The sequence below is a fragment of the Spinacia oleracea genome, chromosome 3 (assembly GCF_020520425.1).
Source record: "Spinacia oleracea cultivar Varoflay chromosome 3, BTI_SOV_V1, whole genome shotgun sequence".
Classification (NCBI taxonomy): domain Eukaryota; kingdom Viridiplantae; phylum Streptophyta; class Magnoliopsida; order Caryophyllales; family Amaranthaceae; genus Spinacia; species Spinacia oleracea.
The window spans coordinates 1,478,296-1,499,868 of NC_079489.1; the positions used below are offsets into that span (position 1 = coordinate 1,478,296).

A 21,573-nucleotide genomic window follows, 5' to 3' on the forward strand; every position below is an offset into this window, starting at 1 on the left:
AACATTACTCTAGTGGGATTAAGGAGGCTTTAATCCTTATCATAGTCCTCATGATTTGACTTAATTAACACCCTTAGAGTAAAGCATAAATGCTATTTTAAGATTAAGTAATCCCTATTTTTCATCAAATATGAAATATTATTCAAACAAATACGAGTAACCCCTCTGTCGAAATCTATGTAAACCATATTATATAATATATATTCGCTATTTCACATCTATTTGCATAGCTTCAAACCACAATCTAATTAAGCAAAAATAAAAAGTTATTTCACATCTATTTGCATAGCTTCAAACCACAATCTAATTAAGCAAAAATAAAAAGTTATGGAATATTCAATTAAGCTAGTACTAATGTTCTTCCTATTTACAATCTTCGCATTACTTATCCAAGCCGGTGATATAGATCCAAATTCTCTCGCCGATTATCCTTACAAATTGATGCACCTTACCAAAAACCCGGACGGGTCGCTCACTCGAGCGAAAGATTTCTACCCGACTAACCCACCTAATAATTCGATTTCTCATGCTTTCTCTAGAGATGTTACTCTCAACAAGACTAAAAAGACGTGGATTCGACTCTATTTACCCAATAAATCGAATCTCGCGAACCTCCCAGTAATAATCTTCGGCCATGGTGGGGGGTTCATTATCCTAAGCACGGCCACCCCTAGCTTCGACTTATTTCTCTCCAAGACAGCGGGGAAATTAAACGTGTTAATTGTCTCGGTTGAGTACAGGCTCACACCTGAGAACCGCCTCCCGGCCGCATACGACGATTTTTTGGAGGCATTGCAATGGGTGAAGAAGAAAAATGATGATTGGGTTAGAAAGTACGCTGACGTTTCCAAGTGCATTGTGATGGGGGAGAGTTCAGGGGCCAACGTAGCATACAACGCAGTATTACGCGCATCTCTAATGGTCCGCGAGTTAAGACCGTTGGTTATTAGAGGTTTGGTTCTAGTCCAACCGTTTATAGGCGGGGTACTCCGTACTGGATCCGAATTGAGGAAAGCGGCCAATACGCCTGGTTTACCCTTGGTGGTAATGGATTTTTTGTGGAATCAATCATTACCACTTGGAACTAATAGGGACCACCTATACTGTAACCCCCTTATTCGTGGCGGATCCAGGAATTTGGACAAAATTAAAAGGTTGGGTTGGCCAATTACAATAATGGGTTGTAATGGTGACATACTTATTGATAGGCAATTGATGATGTTTGATTTTTTGAAACAACAAGGGGTGAATGTAATTGGTAATTTTAGTATAGGAGGTTACCATGGTGTTTTTCTTAATGAAACGGCAGAAATTGAAAAACTATATGGATTTACACGAAGTGTATTTCCTTCCATACTTCCTTATTGAAATATTTGTACACTTTTCAGTTAGAAAATTGAAATAAAATCATACTCCATAATTTACTCAACGTATCAATTTGCAATCACAATAGTTTATCACACAAGTCTATACGTAGTGATAAATCATGCATTCAATTTACAATTTTGGATTGTTTGATACAGATTGTTATATTGCATTTGCACACATATGGGAAGTAATAAAGATGACCTTCCTCCAATGTTCAATAAAATCAGAGATATTGAGTTGAAACAGCTACCCACCTATTATAGGTGGGTGGGTTTAATAAAATGAAAAGTTAAAAGAATGAGAATAATATTTTGAAGAAGGATGAAATACATAGGGCCTCTTCACCTTATAAACGACCATACATGATACATGTGTATGTAACCGGTCTTACTTAAACATGGAACTAGGCCGGGTCGGCCTGAGGCACGAAATGATCAAGTACGAAAAAAACACGGCTCACAACAAGAACGACTTCATGGGCCACGGACTGAGCTCGGGCAGCATTTTTCTTGGAAGAAGAAATACAATGTCTCGAGTTACTATATTAATAACATTCACAATTACTTAAATTTTTTTGCAATAATAACATGAAACATGTAATAGCTTAGTGGTAAAAGTTTTATCGTTTAAACTCAAAGGGTTCAAACTTTATGTAAACCATGTTTGACATTTTTTTTAATGTATATGAAGATTACATGGAGAAAACGACTTATAAGCAGAGTGCCACATATCACGTAAACTTTCTTATAAATGTTTTTTAATATATTAATATTGATTAAGTGAAATTAGATTTAGGTACAAAGCTACAACCCTGTCCAGGCGGCGTCCAGCACTGAGTGCATGTAGACTTTAGTCTTGCATGAACCACCTTTTTGAAAAAATTTACCCGACTCAACACAAAACAAGTGGATTTGTCATGAAACAAGTCTGTTCAGACTCAGACGCATGAGGGAATGTAAACTTTAGTCTTGCGAGAACCACTTTTTGAAAAATTTTACCTGACTCAACACAAAACAAGTGGGTTTGACATAAAACAAGTCTGTTCAGACTCAGACACTCAAGGTATATAGCTCAGCACGAAGCACGGTCCTACCCGACCCACAACCATGAATAGTCTAAAAGCTCGATCAACAATCACCTTTAAGAAAAACAATGGAAAAGAAGGCCCAATTCCCCGACAAAATGACACACAACTTTGACAAACATGTGACAAGCCACCCAATAATATCATCATGCAAAGATAGAGAATTGTGTCACTCCTCTTTAACAGTTAAGCAATAATAAAAGGTATGGGACCAACTTTTTTTTCATATCATACGAACTAGTTTCAAACTTGTTACATCTAAAACAAAAATGAAAAACCCAATCAAACTACAAACATTCATCTTCTTCCTAGTAACAATTCTCCATAATAACCATCTAGCCAAAGCTCAACCTCCAATTACCATTAATCCTTATGAATTCCTCCACATTATCCCAAACCCGGACGGGTCAATAACCCGAATCAAGGAGTTTTTCCCAACCGTACCACCAAACACTACCACTTCGTTAGCTATCTCTAAAGATGTCCCTCTTAACCCGTATAAAAAGACGTGGGTTCGACTCTACTTGCCCTCCGGCCTGTCCGGCCCGCCCGGATATTTAAATAACCTCCCCATCGTGGTGTTCGCCCACGGTGGGGCATTTGTGTTACTTAGCACGGCCACCCCTGACATCGACTTATTTCTCTCTAACACGGCGAGTAAACTCCACGTGTTAGTTGTCTCGGTTGAGTACCGCCTCGCCCCCGAACACCGCCTCCCGGCCGCCTACGACGACGTTTTGGAGGCGTTGTATTGGGTGAAGGATAAGAAGGATGAGTGGGTTGGAAAATATGGGGATGTTTCTAGGTGCATTATGATGGGAGAGAGTGTAGGGGGAAACATAGTGTACAACGTTGGATTACGAGCTTCTGTCTTAACACGTGTGTTAAAACCGTTGGTAATACGAGGTTTAGTCTTAATCCAACCGTTTTATGGTGGAGGTAATCTAAATCGGGGTTATAAAGATCCGAATATCGAGGTAGTGGCCGATTTGTTGTGGAATTTATCTTTACCACTTGGGGCTAATTGGAACAACCCGTATTTTAACCCGACGTTCGGTGGCGGATCTAGCAATTTGGATATAATTCGCCGGTTGGGTTGGCGGGTTGCTTTTGCGGGTTGTGACGGGGATTTTATTTTTGACAAACAATTAAAGGTGTTCGAATTTTTCAAGGGACGAGGGTTGGATGTTATTGGTTATTTTGGTAGAGGATATTATCATGGTGTTTTTGTTGAAGATCCTTCAGAATCTCAAAAGATATTTGAATTTGTGCGATATGTATTTTCTTCATATATATAGTTTTTTGAATGATTATTATGGGGTTTATGCCTGTCTAAGCAAGTTTGTGTAATTTAGTTTGTACGTTAATTACATTATTCTTGCAAATTCATAAATCGATGAGAAGTGCATTACAAATTTGATCATATAAAATAATAAAATATCTTACCTGTGAATTTAATGAAACCCTGCGAAATTTATATGTAGTCAGACTCTTTTCTAACATAGATTTAACTATCTTATTCCGTAATGTCGCAGTATTTATCAGACATTGATAATTTATCTCTTGTTAGTCAAACTTACTACAAAATATATTCATTAAAAATCAATAGAAACATGTAGTAAAGGTCTAAATATTGATCATATAATGTGTATTTAGGAGCACGTTTAATGTATAACTGATCGTACATGTAAAATGTGATCGACAAACGCTTTTAAGAAAGACAATGAAAAAGAAGTAATGTGATGCACCAAGAAATATCACCCGAATTCGTCCCACATCTATCACCCGACCCGTTTAATTCGAATTTACTCGTTTTTATTATAATGGGTTATTAGATCATTCATGAAACGGGTGTTTCCAACCATCACCTCTAATCCCTTAACAAAAATAATGGTAAAAAATCGCAATGCCTGACAAAATGGACTAACTTTGACAAACATAAGGGGAAACACGTGACAAAGCTACCCAATAATGTCATCAAATATTCAAATTATGATTTTTTTTTTTCAATCAGAAAAGAAAATCTAACGGATTATCTGATCATCCATTTGTATAATATACAAGGCGATCCCGAGAAAGAGGAAATAATGAGACAATAAAGAACAAATAACCTCACATTCTAACCTTAAAATATTCAGTGCAATTTTAAAAAAAACTTAGTGAATAGGCTACAAAGTAGGCAGATTAACCGAGCGATAAATGATTTAAACAAACTCAAAGCCCAACAAAAAAAAAAACAAAAAAAAATAGATCTGGATTATTCAAATTATGATGAGAAGTGTGTCACTAATCTTTAGCAGTTGAGCAATAATTGAAATGGAACCAACTTTTCTCTTAATTAAAGCTTATTAATATACATTATAAATATCGTATGATCGTTTTATTAATGAACTAATTTTTACCTTAAAAAAAAATCAGTGTGTTTCACCAGCGAATGCCGTCAAATTCCAAACCCACCCATGCAATATACATGCCAGTGTGTTTCAGGGTTTGGGTATGTCTCTTCGTTGGATGATTTATTAACCGGGTCGGAAATTCGGATAATTCGAATCCGACTTATGCGGAACTAATTCTTGCTACTAAGTTTTTTATTTTTTTTGTTTTTGTTTTTGTGCAAACATTAGTCATAAATACGTAGTAAATGAACTAAATGTATGTAACTTTCTAATTTGTTTTTTAAGTTTCCAAACATTTTTTTTTACAATATTTCGGTTCTGATCGGAAATATGGCTAACCATTTATTCGGATTTTTTTGGTCACCCCTAGGTACATCCCGTCGTTGGATGATTACAAGCTAGTGGTTTGGGACTTATTAGTCCTTTGTACAGTTTCTTAAGTCTTGGTATTGTTTTGCCTAATGCGAAATTACATTGGTTAGTAACATATAACATTGATTACGACATGTTTAAAGACGAGTTGATTATTCTAGGGTTTGATTTGGAGACGGATACCTTCAACACGGTAAAACCGCCCGAGGAAATTATTCGGGTTTGGTACAATAACGGCGTCGATACTTGTTTGAGTAGCATTAACGATACTCTATGTATTGCTTGCGAGGTTGTAAGTGGATGTTTACAAGTATGGAAGCTTGAACGGTACGGAGATTCGAGTTCATGGAACAAGTTTTTGAAGCTTAACAATGTCGAGAGCCCTACGAGTTCATCTAACTTTTTTACTTCGTATGAGTCTAAGGAAGGTGTCAAGTTTTTGACGTATTCGACCCCGAAAATATGGAGTTTGTACCAAAAGAGTAAGAGTGATCATCAAATTATGCAGCATGAATGTTAGTGATTTTTAATTTTTTTTCTTCTTTCTGTCCAAGCAATAAAAATGTTGTTGCCATTGTTTCTCTAGGCTCATGTTATGACATCTAATATGAACAAATATAAAAGTAGTAGACGAAGTATTTCGTACATGATCATTTTAGCTTTTTTGTGTAGAGAGAGAGCCAAAAAAAATGATGCAGACGTGATTTAACCCAAATCTTGATGTCACCCCCTTAAGACAATTATCAACTAATCTAGTTGACAATCACACCGAATCATGTTAGCTAGTGAGTATGCGTTGCGCTACATTGTGTGTTGTCAAATATTGTGTAATCTTAACATATCTTAACATGTGTGCATGTATGGTCAAAATTTCAGCCGCTACTCTAACATGCATTTTAGTAATCGAAAGCAATAAATTAATATACTACGTACTATGTTAGTGATTATGGAAGCTAAAATACTTAAACCTATCTTCGGGAGTGTGTATGTGTATGAAATGGATGATCTTCTTGTTGGCTTGGGTGGGCTTTACCTCAATACCTGAATAATTCTTCACACAATACTACCCATCATCTTTCTTGTATTCAATTCACCAACATTAAACCTATACTGTAACCCCCTTATTCGTGGCGGATCCAGGAATTTGGACAAAATTAAAAGGTTGGGTTGGCCAATTACAATAATGGGTTGTGATGGTGACATACTTATTGATAGGCAATTGATGATGTTTGATTTTTTGAAACAACAAGGGGTGAATGTCATTGGTAATTTTAGTATAGGAGGTTACCATGGTGTTTTTCTTAATGAAACGGCAGAAATTGAAAAACTATATGGATTTACACGAAGTGTATTTCCTTCCATACTTACTTATTGAAATATTTGTACACTTTTCAGTTAGAAAATTGAAATAAAATCATACTCCATAATTTACTCAACGTATCAATTTGCAATCACAATAGTTTATCACACAAGTCTATACGTAGTGATAAATCATGCATTCAATTTACAATTTTGGATTGTTTGATACAGATTGTTATATTGCATTTGCACACATATGGGAAGTAATAAAGATGACCTTCCTCCAATGTTCAATAAAATCAGAGATATTGAGTTGAAACAGCTACCCACCTATTATAGGTGGGTGGGTTTAATAAAATGAAAAGTTAAAAGAATGAGAATAATATTTTGAAGAAGGATGAAATACATAGGGCCTCTTCACCTTATAAACGACCATACATGATACATGTGTATGTAACCGGTCTTACTTAAACATGGAACTAGGCCGGGTCGGCCTGAGGCACGAAATGATCAAGTACGAAAAAAACACGGCTCACAACAAGAACGACTTCATGGGCCACGGACTGAGCTCGGGCAGCATTTTTCTTGGAAGAAGAAATACAATGTCTCGAGTTACTATATTAATAACATTCACAATTACTTAAATTTTTTTGCAATAATAACATGAAACATGTAATAGCTTAGTGGTAAAAGTTTTATCGTTTAAACTCAAAGGGTTCAAACTTTATGTAAACCATGTTTGACATTTTTTTTAATGTATATGAAGATTACATGGAGAAAACGACTTATAAGCAGAGTGCCACATATCACGTAAACTTTCTTATAAATGTTTTTTAATATATTAATATTGATTAAGTGAAATTAGATTTAGGTACAAAGCTACAACCCTGTCCAGGCGGCGTCCAGCACTGAGTGCATGTAGACTTTAGTCTTGCATGAACCACCTTTTTGAAAAAATTTACCCGACTCAACACAAAACAAGTGGATTTGTCATGAAACAAGTCTGTTCAGACTCAGACGCATGAGGGAATGTAAACTTTAGTCTTGCGAGAACCACTTTTTGAAAAATTTTACCTGACTCAACACAAAACAAGTGGGTTTGACATAAAACAAGTCTGTTCAGACTCAGACACTCAAGGTATATAGCTCAGCACGAAGCACGGTCCTACCCGACCCACAACCATGAATAGTCTAAAAGCTCGATCAACAATCACCTTTAAGAAAAACAATGGAAAAGAAGGCCCAATTCCCCGACAAAATGACACACAACTTTGACAAACATGTGACAAGCCACCCAATAATATCATCATGCAAAGATAGAGAATTGTGTCACTCCTCTTTAACAGTTAAGCAATAATAAAAGGTATGGGACCAACTTTTTTTTCATATCATACGAACTAGTTTCAAACTTGTTACATCTAAAACAAAAATGAAAAACCCAATCAAACTACAAACATTCATCTTCTTCCTAGTAACAATTCTCCATAATAACCATCTAGCCAAAGCTCAACCTCCAATTACCATTAATCCTTATGAATTCCTCCACATTATCCCAAACCCGGACGGGTCAATAACCCGAATCAAGGAGTTTTTCCCAACCGTACCACCAAACACTACCACTTCGTTAGCTATCTCTAAAGATGTCCCTCTTAACCCGTATAAAAAGACGTGGGTTCGACTCTACTTGCCCTCCGGCCTGTCCGGCCCGCCCGGATATTTAAATAACCTCCCCATCGTGGTGTTCGCCCACGGTGGGGCATTTGTGTTACTTAGCACGGCCACCCCTGACATCGACTTATTTCTCTCTAACACGGCGAGTAAACTCCACGTGTTAGTTGTCTCGGTTGAGTACCGCCTCGCCCCCGAACACCGCCTCCCGGCCGCCTACGACGACGTTTTGGAGGCGTTGTATTGGGTGAAGGATAAGAAGGATGAGTGGGTTGGAAAATATGGGGATGTTTCTAGGTGCATTATGATGGGAGAGAGTGTAGGGGGAAACATAGTGTACAACGTTGGATTACGAGCTTCTGTCTTAACACGTGTGTTAAAACCGTTGGTAATACGAGGTTTAGTCTTAATCCAACCGTTTTATGGTGGAGGTAATCTAAATCGGGGTTATAAAGATCCGAATATCGAGGTAGTGGCCGATTTGTTGTGGAATTTATCTTTACCACTTGGGGCTAATTGGAACAACCCGTATTTTAACCCGACGTTCGGTGGCGGATCTAGCAATTTGGATATAATTCGCCGGTTGGGTTGGCGGGTTGCTTTTGCGGGTTGTGACGGGGATTTTATTTTTGACAAACAATTAAAGGTGTTCGAATTTTTCAAGGGACGAGGGTTGGATGTTATTGGTTATTTTGGTAGAGGATATTATCATGGTGTTTTTGTTGAAGATCCTTCAGAATCTCAAAAGATATTTGAATTTGTGCGATATGTATTTTCTTCATATATATAGTTTTTTGAATGATTATTATGGGGTTTATGCCTGTCTAAGCAAGTTTGTGTAATTTAGTTTGTACGTTAATTACATTATTCTTGCAAATTCATAAATCGATGAGAAGTGCATTACAAATTTGATCATATAAAATAATAAAATATCTTACCTGTGAATTTAATGAAACCCTGCGAAATTTATATGTAGTCAGACTCTTTTCTAACATAGATTTAACTATCTTATTCCGTAATGTCGCAGTATTTATCAGACATTGATAATTTATCTCTTGTTAGTCAAACTTACTACAAAATATATTCATTAAAAATCAATAGAAACATGTAGTAAAGGTCTAAATATTGATCATATAATGTGTATTTAGGAGCACGTTTAATGTATAACTGATCGTACATGTAAAATGTGATCGACAAACGCTTTTAAGAAAGACAATGAAAAAGAAGTAATGTGATGCACCAAGAAATATCACCCGAATTCGTCCCACATCTATCACCCGACCCGTTTAATTCGAATTTACTCGTTTTTATTATAATGGGTTATTAGATCATTCATGAAACGGGTGTTTCCAACCATCACCTCTAATCCCTTAACAAAAATAATGGTAAAAAATCGCAATGCCTGACAAAATGGACTAACTTTGACAAACATAAGGGGAAACACGTGACAAAGCTACCCAATAATGTCATCAAATATTCAAATTATGATTTTTTTTTTTCAATCAGAAAAGAAAATCTAACGGATTATCTGATCATCCATTTGTATAATATACAAGGCGATCCCGAGAAAGAGGAAATAATGAGACAATAAAGAACAAATAACCTCACATTCTAACCTTAAAATATTCAGTGCAATTTTAAAAAAAACTTAGTGAATAGGCTACAAAGTAGGCAGATTAACCGAGCGATAAATGATTTAAACAAACTCAAAGCCCAACAAAAAAAAATAGATCTGGATTATTCAAATTATGATGAGAAGTGTGTCACTAATCTTTAGCAGTTGAGAAATAATTGAAATGGAACCAACTTTTCTCTTAATTAAAGCTTATTAATATACATTTTTCAAGCTCATTATCATGTCTAAACAAAAAATGAAACAACTAGCACTCATCTTCTTCCTAGTAACAATTCTCCATAATAAGCCATCCAAAGCTCAACCTCCTACCGTTAACCCATATGCAGCACTCCACATTACTCCGAACCCGGACGGGTCGATAACCCGAATCAAAGAGTTTTTCCCAACGGTCCCACCAAATACTACCACTTCTTTGGCCTTTTCCAAAGATGTCCCTCTTAACCCGAATAACAAGACGTGGGTTCGACTCTACTTGCCCTCCGGGCCGCCCGGATATTTAAATAACCTGCCCGTCGTGGTATTCGCCCACGGTGGGGGGTTTATCCTACTGAGCACGGCCGGCCCTGATATCGACTTATTTCTCTCTAGCACGGCGAGTAAACTCCGCGTGTTAGTTGTCTCGGTTGAGTACCGTCTCGCCCCCGAGCACCGCCTCCCGGCCGCGTACGACGACGTTTTGGAGGCGTTGTATTGGGTGAAGGATAAGAAGGATGAGTGGGTTAAAAATTATGGGAATGTGTCAAGGTGCATTATGATGGGGGAGAGTGTAGGGGGAAATATAGTGTACAACGTTGGATTACGAGCTTCTGTTATGACACCTGCGTTAAAGCCGTTAGTCATACGAGGTTTAGTCCTAATCCAACCGTTTTTCGGAGGGGCGGATCTTGATCGTGGTTATACGAATCCTAATATGCAAGTAATTGCTAATTTATTGTGGAATTTGTCTCTACCACTTGGGGAAAATCGGAACAATCCTTATTTTAACCCGATTTTCGGCGGCGGGTCGAGTAATTTGGATAAAATCCGCGGGTTGGGTTGGCGGGTCGCATTTGCGGGTTGTGACGGGGATTTTATTTTTGACAGGCAAGTGAAGGTGTTCGAATTTTTCAAGAAACGAGGGTTGGATGTTGTTAGTCATTTTGGTAAAGGCTATAACCATGGTGTTTTTATTGGAAATCCTTCTGAATCTCAAACGTTATTTGAATTTGTGCGAAATGTATTTTCTCCCTATTTAGTTTCTTGAATCATTATTATGCGGCTTAAGCAAGTTTGTGTAATTTATAAACTTCGTATGTTATCTTATTCTTGCAAATAATAACGACCAAGTCATAGGTTCGAATCCCCATTCATGTATTTGTAATTTATCTTGTGTTGTGACTCATTCGCATTAAAGATAAATAGATTTCGAAATATATTTTCTTCCTATGTAGGTTCTTTAATGATAGTTATGCAGCTTAATTCTTTTTTCTTTTCTTTTTTTAATGTAAAATTAATTCATTAATGAAATAGTCATACGACATCAATAATATGAAATACAAAACTAAAAAGTACAAAACATCTTGAATCTAAAATTAATTCATTAATGAAATAGTCATACGACATCAACAATATGAAATCCAAAACTAATTAAAAAGTACAAAACATTTTGAATCAAAAGAAATTAGTTCTTAATGCAGCTTAATTTTGTCTAAGCAAATTTGTCTAATCATATTTTTTATGATATTCACGTGATTTTTTAAGCATTTAATATTTTACGGGCAAAATTCATATTCACGTGACTATTTAATTTGTATCAATTTGCCCATCAATGAATGAACTCAAATTCGGTTAAAAGACTTGTTAGTCAAACTTGCTATATTCACTTATAAAAAATAATTACTTCACTATATTCAAGCAAAAATCAATAGGAACATGTGCCAAAGGTCTAAAGATTTGGACTATTAGTGCAGATTAGTAAACTTTTGACTTGTTCAAACAAATGCTAGTTCATTTGTTTCACACTGACATTTGACATTTATTGTTGATCTGTGATTAGGTTTTGACATAGTAGTTAAAACTGAGAGTTTGTGTGATGATAGATCGCAGTTTTAAATTCCCTTTTCTATTTATAATATACTCTGTATATTTTTTCTAGCTCGTGGCTTATTCACACACAAAAATAAATCAAAGAAGGATAATCTATAGTTTTCATGGAAAAACGTGTGATAATTGTTTCAAAATATAATTTCATATTATCCATATTGTATATAGTTTACGGATTAATGAGATTAACGGACAAAAATGTTAGAAATCGCGAAAAAAAAATACAAGGTAGTGGTGAGAGATTGAGAGCCGTAAGACTAGTAACAAGCTGAATGACAACTTTTGTGTAAGACTTACCGAAAAGACTCCTTTGAATGTTTAACTAATTGGTTCAGTTGCTTAACTAATCTAAACCTAGTAATTAAAAAGCAACACCATAGATGTTTAGATGACACGTGGCATCCTCTTCTTTCACTCATTAGTTTTTCTTTCAATTGTTTATTTTATTGTTTGTTATATTTTACAATTTTAATGCATCTTTCACTTCATCTTTTTCATTCAACATTAATTTACCATTGAATAATATTCATTCAATTTTTTTCTCACTTCATCTACTTCTTTTAACACTCAATATTAATTCACTATTTCATTAATTTTTATATATTATTTCAACCTTTAAATTTTACCTCTATCTAATCATATATCCCCCCTAAAATCACAAACCCTCAAAAATTTAGAACTTTAAAACACGTAAACAACAACTAATTGCACGTTCTTAGAACGGGCTCAAGAGCTAATTAATTTCATTATTTAACTAATTGGTTCAAGTGGTTAACTAAGTAATCTCATTTCTTAACTAATTGATCTCATCACAAACTATATACCAAAATGATATTTTTCTGAGACTGTCTGATATAAAAATTTGTACAAGTCAAACTTCTCACACATAATTTTTTTCCCCTTTCTTGACGGCATTGTTCTTGCAAATTGATCCCCACATGGTCACATCACATTACACATTTAGTCATTCCAACTTGTTCCATTGAAACCACAAGTCCATGCTTAATAAACTACCAAAAAAAAAAAAACTACCAACAAAAAATACATAAACGACCTTACTTGAACATGATCCGTATATTCTCAAGTTCTATAAAAAACACCAAAAATAAAGAGACGACCTTACTCGAACAGGATCAGATCTGTTCTACAAGATCATACCTCAAATCATGTCAAACAAAGATAAAACTTCAACACCAATCTCCACCGTTGATCCATACCAATACATCCAATCCAAACTAAATCCAGACGGTACACTCACAAGACACCTCAATGTCCCATGCACCCCTGCCACACCCGATCCCACCTCTCCTTCTTCAATTCTCACCAAAGATTTTCCATTAAACTCAACTTACAACACTTACCTTCGAGTTTTCCTCCCCAAAATCGCATTAACTGAACCTTCAAAGAAGCTTCCAGTCATTGTGTATTACCATGGGGGTGGTTTCGTCCTTTTACATGTTGATTCTTTCTATAATCATGATATCTGTGTAGCGATTGCGTTACACGCGCCGGCGATTGTTGTGTCGGTTGATTATCGGTTGGCGCCGGAATACCGGCTACCGGCTGCGTACGAGGATGCGGTGGATGGTTTGCGGTGGATCTGTGACTCTGTGGTTACTAAGGAGCGTAGTGTTTCTGATCCTGCTGTAAGTTGCCTTATTTTTTACTCTCTTGGTTTTACAATTTTGGTAGACAGTAGTTAATTCACTTATTTGTAGACCCAATCAATATGAGCCCGGCTCGAAATTTAAAAAAATTAATGGACCTTGGGCAATGTAAAACAACATTTTTGGTCCGGTCCGAAGTAGCGGGGCAGGGCAACCGGCCCAAATCCTGGCTCGGCCCGACAAGCGGACCGATTTTTATGTCCCGGTCGGGCCCAAACCCAACCCGTCTTTTGATCATGTCTACTTATTTGTTATTGCTCCAACTTCGCTTCATAATATGAAATTTTATGTGCGGGTTGTTAATGAGCCTTAGGAACAATACAAATTATTCCTGTCAAAAAAAAAGAAAAAAGGGAACAATACAAATTATAAATGGAGTAGACGTAATTAAAAGGCTCAAATTAAAAATGGAGTAGACGTAATTAAAAGGCGGGTTGGGCCAACTTTGGGCTGATTTTTTGTCCAAATCCAATATTTTGGGTCAAAAATAATGTGGTCTTTGAACTATTTTCGAGCTGGGCCAATTTTATAATTAAAATTCTAGTTTTGAGTTGGCCAAAACCTGTGCAAAATTTTAACTCTGGTCCTCCCCGAAAACCGTGCATAAAAATCTTCCGAAAACTTGACCTTTTTCGGGCCGAGACAAAGACGATCAGGTTTAAAATGGGGAGAGAGATCGGAACCTACGACCATACATAGATCCCCAGTCTTACTCACTGGAGTATTTATTTTATATTATCTGATCATTTAACTACGTATGATACATAGTATGGTTTAATGAAAAGATCTTTTGTTAGAGTGACATCAATTTTACACTCACTCGTCACACAATTTAAGTTAATAATAAACTAGTTTGTAGCTTGGCGATGCCCTAAATTGTTAATTTAAATTTCATATGATGGTGAATTGGTGATCTTGTAAGTTCGATAAGCTAGTTTGTAGCTCAAGCGATGCCTTGAATTATTACTTTAAATTTCATATTATGGTGAATTGGTGATCATACAAGTTATACAAGCTAGTTTGTAGCTTGAATTATTCCCTGAATTATTACTTTAAATTTCACATTACGGTAAATTCGTGATCATATAAGTTTGACAAGCTAGTCTGTAACTCGGACGATGCCTTAAATTATTACTAAAATATTATCCATGTACATATTTTACCTTTTACCTTTTGTGTGTGTAGGATGAGTGGCTATCTAAGTATGGGGATTTTGATAACTGCTTTTTGATGGGAACAAGTTCAGGAGGCAACATAGCATATAATACAGCCTTAAGAGCATCAGACATAATGGGCCAACTCCACCCATTAAAATTCAAAGGCTTAATTTTGCATCACCCATTTTTTGGTGGGCCGGACCGTACCGGGTCCGAATTGAGGCTAATTAATGACCCGTATTTGCCATTATCGGGTAGCGATTTGTTTTGGGAGCTCTCGTTACCAAAAGGGGCGGGTCGTGACCACGAGTTTTGTAACCCTTTATCGGGTGATGGATTGGGTCGGATATGCAGGATCAAGGAGATGGGTTTGCGGGTTTTGGTTGCGGATTGTACCGGTGACCCGCTTGTGGACCGGTTGTTGGAGTTTGTTAAGGTGATGGAAATGAAGGGTGTAAATGTTAAGGGACATTTTACACAAGGTGATTATCATGGGGCAGAGCTTTTGGATAAGGAAAAATGTGATGAATTTCTTATAGTTCTTCAAAGTTTTGTTAATTCTTGTTTGATTGCCTAAAATTCTTGAATGTTTATGGAGTTTTTGGCAATCTAAGACATACCCTCTCTGTCGCATTTTACTTGATTTGTTTTGACCACAAAACTCTCACAGAAACTGGTCAAATGGAGCAAGTAAAATGAAATTCAGAGAGTACTGAATTATTGTGTTATCATTATATCATATGATATACGGCGTGCTTCATATTTTATTAGGGTTATTTTTTGAACTATTGTCAAAAACTAAATTCAAATGTATTTTATTAGGGTTATTTTTTGAACTATTGTCAAAAACTTAAATTCAAATATACCTGTACTTCCTTTCCCATGGAAAAAAAAAATAACATTTACTTCTTCCGTTCTCATATACTTGTATTATTTCATATTCCAAGATATCATGTTTCTTAACACGCATTTTATTACCGCTGATATATTTAGCTGACATCTTAGTTCTCAATAAGTAAAATTATAAAAACAATTACGGAGTAATATATGTTAAATACGGGTCTGGGCCGCACTCATCATCAAGAGAGAATGTCCACTTAATAAGTCCAAAGGAGGTTCCACCTTAAAACCATATGGCTATAAGGGGAGTAGCCCCTTGGCCTTATTAAGTGATTAACTCTCTTCTCTTTTGTCAATGTGAGACTATCACACGTGATGTTTCATGGGTCAGATCTTAACACTTCCCCTCACGTGTGAGGTCCCTCTTCAATATGGGTCACATGTGATGTTTCATGGGTCAGAGTGTCTTTATCAATATCTTAAAAATGCATATCGAAATGTACCTAATAAGATCTCATGCGATTAACTTTCAACTAATCTTCTATTAAACCGTCTTACACTTAACTATGAAATCATGCTTAATTGTATAAACTACCAGTGTAATTGTTAGACGAAATTTTACAAGAATGTGTAATTATATTATTACATAATCATTTATCGAATGATTTTATTAGTTCGTATTTTAAATTTTTTTTTTTTTTTGACAAAAGCGTATTTTAAATATTTAGGAAAAGAAAAGTATAATTTATGGCTCATATTTTAATCACTTGAAATGGGCTTTAGAATTAGTTGCCCAAGGTCAGATTGGAGGAAACCAAAACGGGCTCGTGGCTCCTGTCTTTCAATATGGGCAGACCACAGGCCCACATCTTCAAACTTTTATTTTTTATTTTTTTTTCCTAAAATTTAAAATTTACATGTTATAGAGTTTTAGACAGACAGATCAAAACAGGTTTTTCTTGTAGTGAAACTATCTTAAATAATACACGTAGTGATGTACGTATGTAAGGCTACACCGTTACCAGGGCCAACTAGAGGTCAAATGCTAACGATTACTGGCTTATAACATGTGAATTACGTACGTGGTCTAACTGAAACAAGATCTACATGGAAAATTACCAAGTAAAACATTTTCACAACCAAACGCAAAATACATCCAATGTCCTTATGATTAAGGACTCCAATCACGTCCACTCAAAAGTAGCAATTTAAGCAGCGATTTTTTATTAATTGCCCGATTTTATTATGCTTCATGGTGTTAATGTGTTATAGTAATAAATAGGATAAAATCCAAACCGTGCAAAACAACGTTGAAAGATGAAAGAACAACAACATGAAGGAAACATCAAACATGCAACACTTAGTCAAAATCATACAATAATAGATCAAAATCAAATTCTTATAATGTTCTAAGAAAAACATCATAATGTTCTTGAAGTCTATCTAAAAAAAATATGGACATGATGACATTGTATAATTTGTATCAAATATTCTCCTCGTCCTTTTGATAGTCAAATCCATCAACAACTAACATTATATGCACACATAATGATCGAGTGAGTACAATGTTGCAAGAGTACAACCGATGAATAGGCCGATGATATTGTACAGTTCATGGGTTAAACTAATTTTTAGCCCGTGTTATGCATGGACGCACTGTTTGTTGTTATAGAAGTTGGCAATAAACTAATTAATTTATTCTGCCATTGATAAAATAAGACGATATGAATGTAAATAACATTGCATAAAAGTATATTGAAAAACCATGCAGTATTTTTTTAATAGTAAAACTAGGATTTAAAGGGTAAATCATTTATTAAAAGGGGAAAAATAATAATCAAGGAGTAGACAAGTGACAAACAAAATTATGGTTTAAAATAACATGTCAACCAATGGCGAATTTAGTTATCATTTTACTAGTATTTATGCTATATAAGTTAGATTTATAAACCTTTTATATCTTAATTTCAAAAACATGTTTACCATTGTCATAATGTTTAATCATACTTTTGAATATTCAAATAAAATTGTGCTCCGTAAAAGATAATATAGGTATGAATCACTATCCACCCTTTTGAACTTTCTTCCCTACATAGATTAGATAAATAAAAAAAGTACGGAGTAAAACAATTAGTAGGATATATATGTCAAGATTAAGTTCGTCAAAACATGTCAAAATCGAAATTAGGATTACCTAAATAAACATCCAAAACGATAGGATTAATTAAACTAGTTGATATATTATCATATGGAAAATTCTTACTAACATGGGGAAAAGTCGTAAATTAAACTAGTAACACCCACAAAAGGACAAAAGTCAAAGAATTTTGAGTAATAAGAATCCGATGCAAAGGGAAAAAAATTGTTATCAACTAGAAAAGGCCAATTTAAAAGTAAATTAAAGAAAATAAATAGAATTAGTAAACATCCAAATCAAGAACTAATTAACTTGTAATTAAAAATTGTCACCCATCGCATAGCTCAGTTGATAAAGAAAAAGAGACCCGTGTTTGAAAATTTATGGCGTGTGCAGAGTTCAAATCCTGTTAGAAGTGCAACCACGGTCTTGTAAATTGACCAATTGAGACACATATTGCGACTCACCTCTTCGCAATGCTCGAGTGGCCGGGATATGAGGCTCGGGGTTAAGGGTTTCACCTTTTGGATACTTGTAATAAAAAATAAAAATAAAAACAGAAAAGAGAAAAAGACAAAAGCTATACTTTGTTAATTAATCCAAATACCAGAAATAATGGACCTTGGATTTATGTATAACATGAGTTCCACTCAAATTTGACATGCAATTCCCATAAAATTTGTCGTTTTGATGCATGCAATTGACAGATAAATTATTCAAAAATCCAACTCTTTTTTGTTAAAAAAGAATTTTAAAAAATAAAAATCTAGTAACAAAAACAAGAGCTTCATCCCAAAAGAATTAGTTGAGTCTTGATAAGCCTTCCATGATGTGGTCCTTTCTCCTTTGTAGATTAGGATCAATTGGAAATAAGATAGAAACAAAAATTAAATGAATTTGTTAAAGATCAAAAACATGAATTTTGCTTTATAAAGGATATAATTATAATTTCTATGGTTGATTAATTACCCCTATATTATAAAACCAATTGGCCATAGGTAGAAAAGTATCTTCCATTAATTTACATGTGTGGCCTAAATGGTTAACCCTTGTTTAATTAATTCTCGAGGGTTGTAGGAGAATTGCACACTTAATAATTGTATCAATAATATGGAACAACCCCTACATAGGTAGAAAAGTATCTTCAATTTACATTTTTTTTATGATATTACTACTATGTAATTAGAGTATATATGTTCTATCCATTCATCATTTGATTTTTAGTTATTACGACGAAATTCTTATCGGCTTCACAAGACCCTTTTTTCCTATTAACGAGTACGTAGATTCATGAGTCTTGAGAACTCTCGAGGAGTCCTCGATCTAAGATTTTTTTTTTTTAAAAAAAAGTTGCTAGTTATGAACTTTTCCTTCTTGGTAATCGCTATATTTTTATTATTAATTGTGTAAAATCCAAATAAATAATTATACAAATAAGATTCAAATTCAGAATACCGCCTTCGCTCCAAAACTTCACCAGCTGGCGTACCGGATCCTATTTCTATATTCTAGTTAGTTAAATGAATGGATCTTGTCTTGTTATCCTAAGCTATATCTATAATTGAAGATTTCACTATCAACCACTAGTTATAACCTAAAAAGGAAACGACATCATATGAACATTAGAAAACAAACAAGATTATATATAGACTTCATTAACCGTTGCATACATAAGACATGTTGACGTCGTGGCACGTACTAATTATAGTATTATTATAAGAAATCCAGATCTTATATTATACGATTTTATTAATTATTATATTTGCATGGAGGTTCAATTCTTCATTAATAATAATTGCAAAGCACGACGAGGTTTCTGATACTAAACCAATTTGATCATAATTTATAATGCATCATTTTTTGTCTTTTAGAGATCAATATCTACTAATTAAAGTATTTTTTAGGTTAATTTTTAATTAATTTAATCTCAATGATCACTATTGCACAAACTAATCTAACGAATTATCAACTTTTGTCTTTTACTATAATTTCAATTTTGAGTATAACTTTTTACTATTATTAAAATGTGCTTGATTAACTTTTTAGATCGCAATTACTTTGGAGCTAGCTCAACAACCAATCATAATGTAATTTAAGCAACTTTTTTAAGCTGTATTTGCAACATTTTGTAATGTTTGATTAATCCTGCTAAGTTATCATCTTACACTGTAAAGTCTTGTATGCCGTAGTTTCTAATAACATTTTTATACTCCATCTGTCGTTCTTAACCTTTTCATTATTCACAGTTTTTAATGCACTATTTTGACCATTAATATATTTTATTATGAATATTAGTTAAAATTACAAAATATTGGTATTTGAAAAACTTAATTGAAACAAATCCAATGAGATCCCACAAGTTAATTTTTACTATGTATTATATTGAAACTACCAAATATGGTCAAAGTTTTTAATCCAGGAACCGAAGAAGTATAAGATCGATATTTTTTCACAAAGTTTCAGTTTTATAAGGTAGTTTTTCACGTATTTTCCTTAAATCTACTTCACTTGATGTAGTCCCTAACTATGATCCAAACTATATGTCGTTTGAGCATAATTTTGATGTATGAATAGATAAAAAAAATTAAGTACTTAAAATAAACTTGATTATCAGGGCTGATCAGGTTCAATAAATTCAATTCTAAACAGGTCCTATCAGATCAATCAGGTTCAATCAAATCCAATAGATTCATACAAGTCCAGTTCAGTTACCTCCATATGTTAGAGGGTGAAGAGAAATCATCCTATATCCACCAAGGAAAAAATAAGAAAACCCCAAGAATTTGTTAATTAATTAAATTCTTTATATGTTCATATCTCAAAATTTTGCTCAAACAACATATTAAGTTTAGCTCGAACATGTCAATTGGTACCTAGTATGACCATGCCTAATAAGTTCCAATCGAATCATACCAGGTTAATCAAGTTCAATCAAATTCAATAAATACATATAAGTTCAATTCAGATAAGTTCATATATTATAAGATGAGGAGAACACATCCTATTATCAATCGAGGAAAAATAAAATAACAAAACCCCCTAGAATTTGGCTACAAACTCCACTTGCCCATCATTCCCCTACACCACATTACTTGGAGAGTTGGAGCCTTGGATGTAAAACAGAAGGAAGGTTGTCTTTTGTGTTAGAAGGTACTCATCTTTTTGCACTATAATAATTAATGAATCATAATTATTAAATTAAAAACAAGCTATTTTGTGTAATAATGAATCAAAATTATTAATTAAAAACAAGCTATTTTTTTGTCGTTGGCAACTAAGATTTGGTAGAACCAAAAAGCCTTAACACTTTCCACGTGTAGAACACAAGCTAACTTTGCTACAATTTTAATTAGGTCTCATATTTATTTACACAACAAAATAATCAAATAAAGGCATAAAGCATTAAAGCTACCATTGTTACACTATATTTATAATTACAATACTACGTATGTACTAAGATACATGTATTAAAAAACTTTCCAAGATCATGTCTTGGCGGCTATTTTTAATTTATTTCAAATACAATTAGTAACATGTACCTATGTACTTTATCTGTTTCTTAATATTCCACTGCAAAAATCTGTATTTTTAATGACAACCTAATAACGATGAGTAAAAAATTCTGTCGCAAAACCTTTTGCGATGGGGCTAATAACCAAACAAAGATGGGAACAACCGTCGCTAATATATTTTACGACGGGTTAACGACGAGATTTTTCATTAATGATGACCTCATTTTATGACGGGTTCGCGACAGGAAATCCACTCATTAATCAACGATTATTGACTTTTAGCGACATGATATCCCGTTGTTAATGGTAAAATTTCTTGTGGTGTTCCACTCATGCACTTATTGTTTACAGGTCG

At 34.5% G+C, this 21,573-nt stretch overlaps 5 protein-coding genes across 5 annotated transcripts; all 5 read left to right on the forward strand.

Annotated features, from left to right (window-relative positions):
- Window positions 1–354: 354 nt before the first annotated feature.
- Window positions 355–1,368, forward strand: LOC130470700 (carboxylesterase 1-like). The gene has a single exon (XM_056841225.1). The coding sequence runs from the start codon at window positions 355–357 to the stop codon at window positions 1,366–1,368; it is 1,014 nt and encodes a 337-aa protein (XP_056697203.1).
- A 1,255-nt stretch (window positions 1,369–2,623) lies between these two features.
- Window positions 2,624–3,915, forward strand: LOC110782282 (probable carboxylesterase 120). Its single transcript, XM_021986400.2, has one exon. It carries the CDS (start codon window positions 2,722–2,724, stop codon window positions 3,748–3,750), a length of 1,029 nt encoding a protein of 342 aa, XP_021842092.1. The 5' UTR covers window positions 2,624–2,721; the 3' UTR covers window positions 3,751–3,915.
- Window positions 3,916–7,850: 3,935 nt separating this feature from the next.
- On the forward strand, window positions 7,851–9,142 carry LOC110782284 (probable carboxylesterase 120). Its single transcript, XM_021986401.2, has one exon. It carries the CDS (start codon window positions 7,949–7,951, stop codon window positions 8,975–8,977), a length of 1,029 nt encoding a protein of 342 aa, XP_021842093.1. The 5' UTR covers window positions 7,851–7,948; the 3' UTR covers window positions 8,978–9,142.
- A 740-nt stretch (window positions 9,143–9,882) lies between these two features.
- LOC110782285 (probable carboxylesterase 120) lies at window positions 9,883–11,248 on the forward strand. The gene has a single exon (XM_021986402.2). It carries the CDS (start codon window positions 10,044–10,046, stop codon window positions 11,064–11,066), a length of 1,023 nt encoding a protein of 340 aa, XP_021842094.1. The 5' UTR covers window positions 9,883–10,043; the 3' UTR covers window positions 11,067–11,248.
- A 1,586-nt stretch (window positions 11,249–12,834) lies between these two features.
- LOC110782436 (carboxylesterase 1) lies at window positions 12,835–15,649 on the forward strand. Its single transcript, XM_021986588.2, has 2 exons — window positions 12,835–13,551; window positions 14,758–15,649. Exons 1-2 carry the CDS (start codon window positions 13,072–13,074, stop codon window positions 15,304–15,306), a joined length of 1,029 nt encoding a protein of 342 aa, XP_021842280.2. The 5' UTR covers window positions 12,835–13,071; the 3' UTR covers window positions 15,307–15,649.
- Window positions 15,650–21,573: the final 5,924 nt, after the last annotated feature.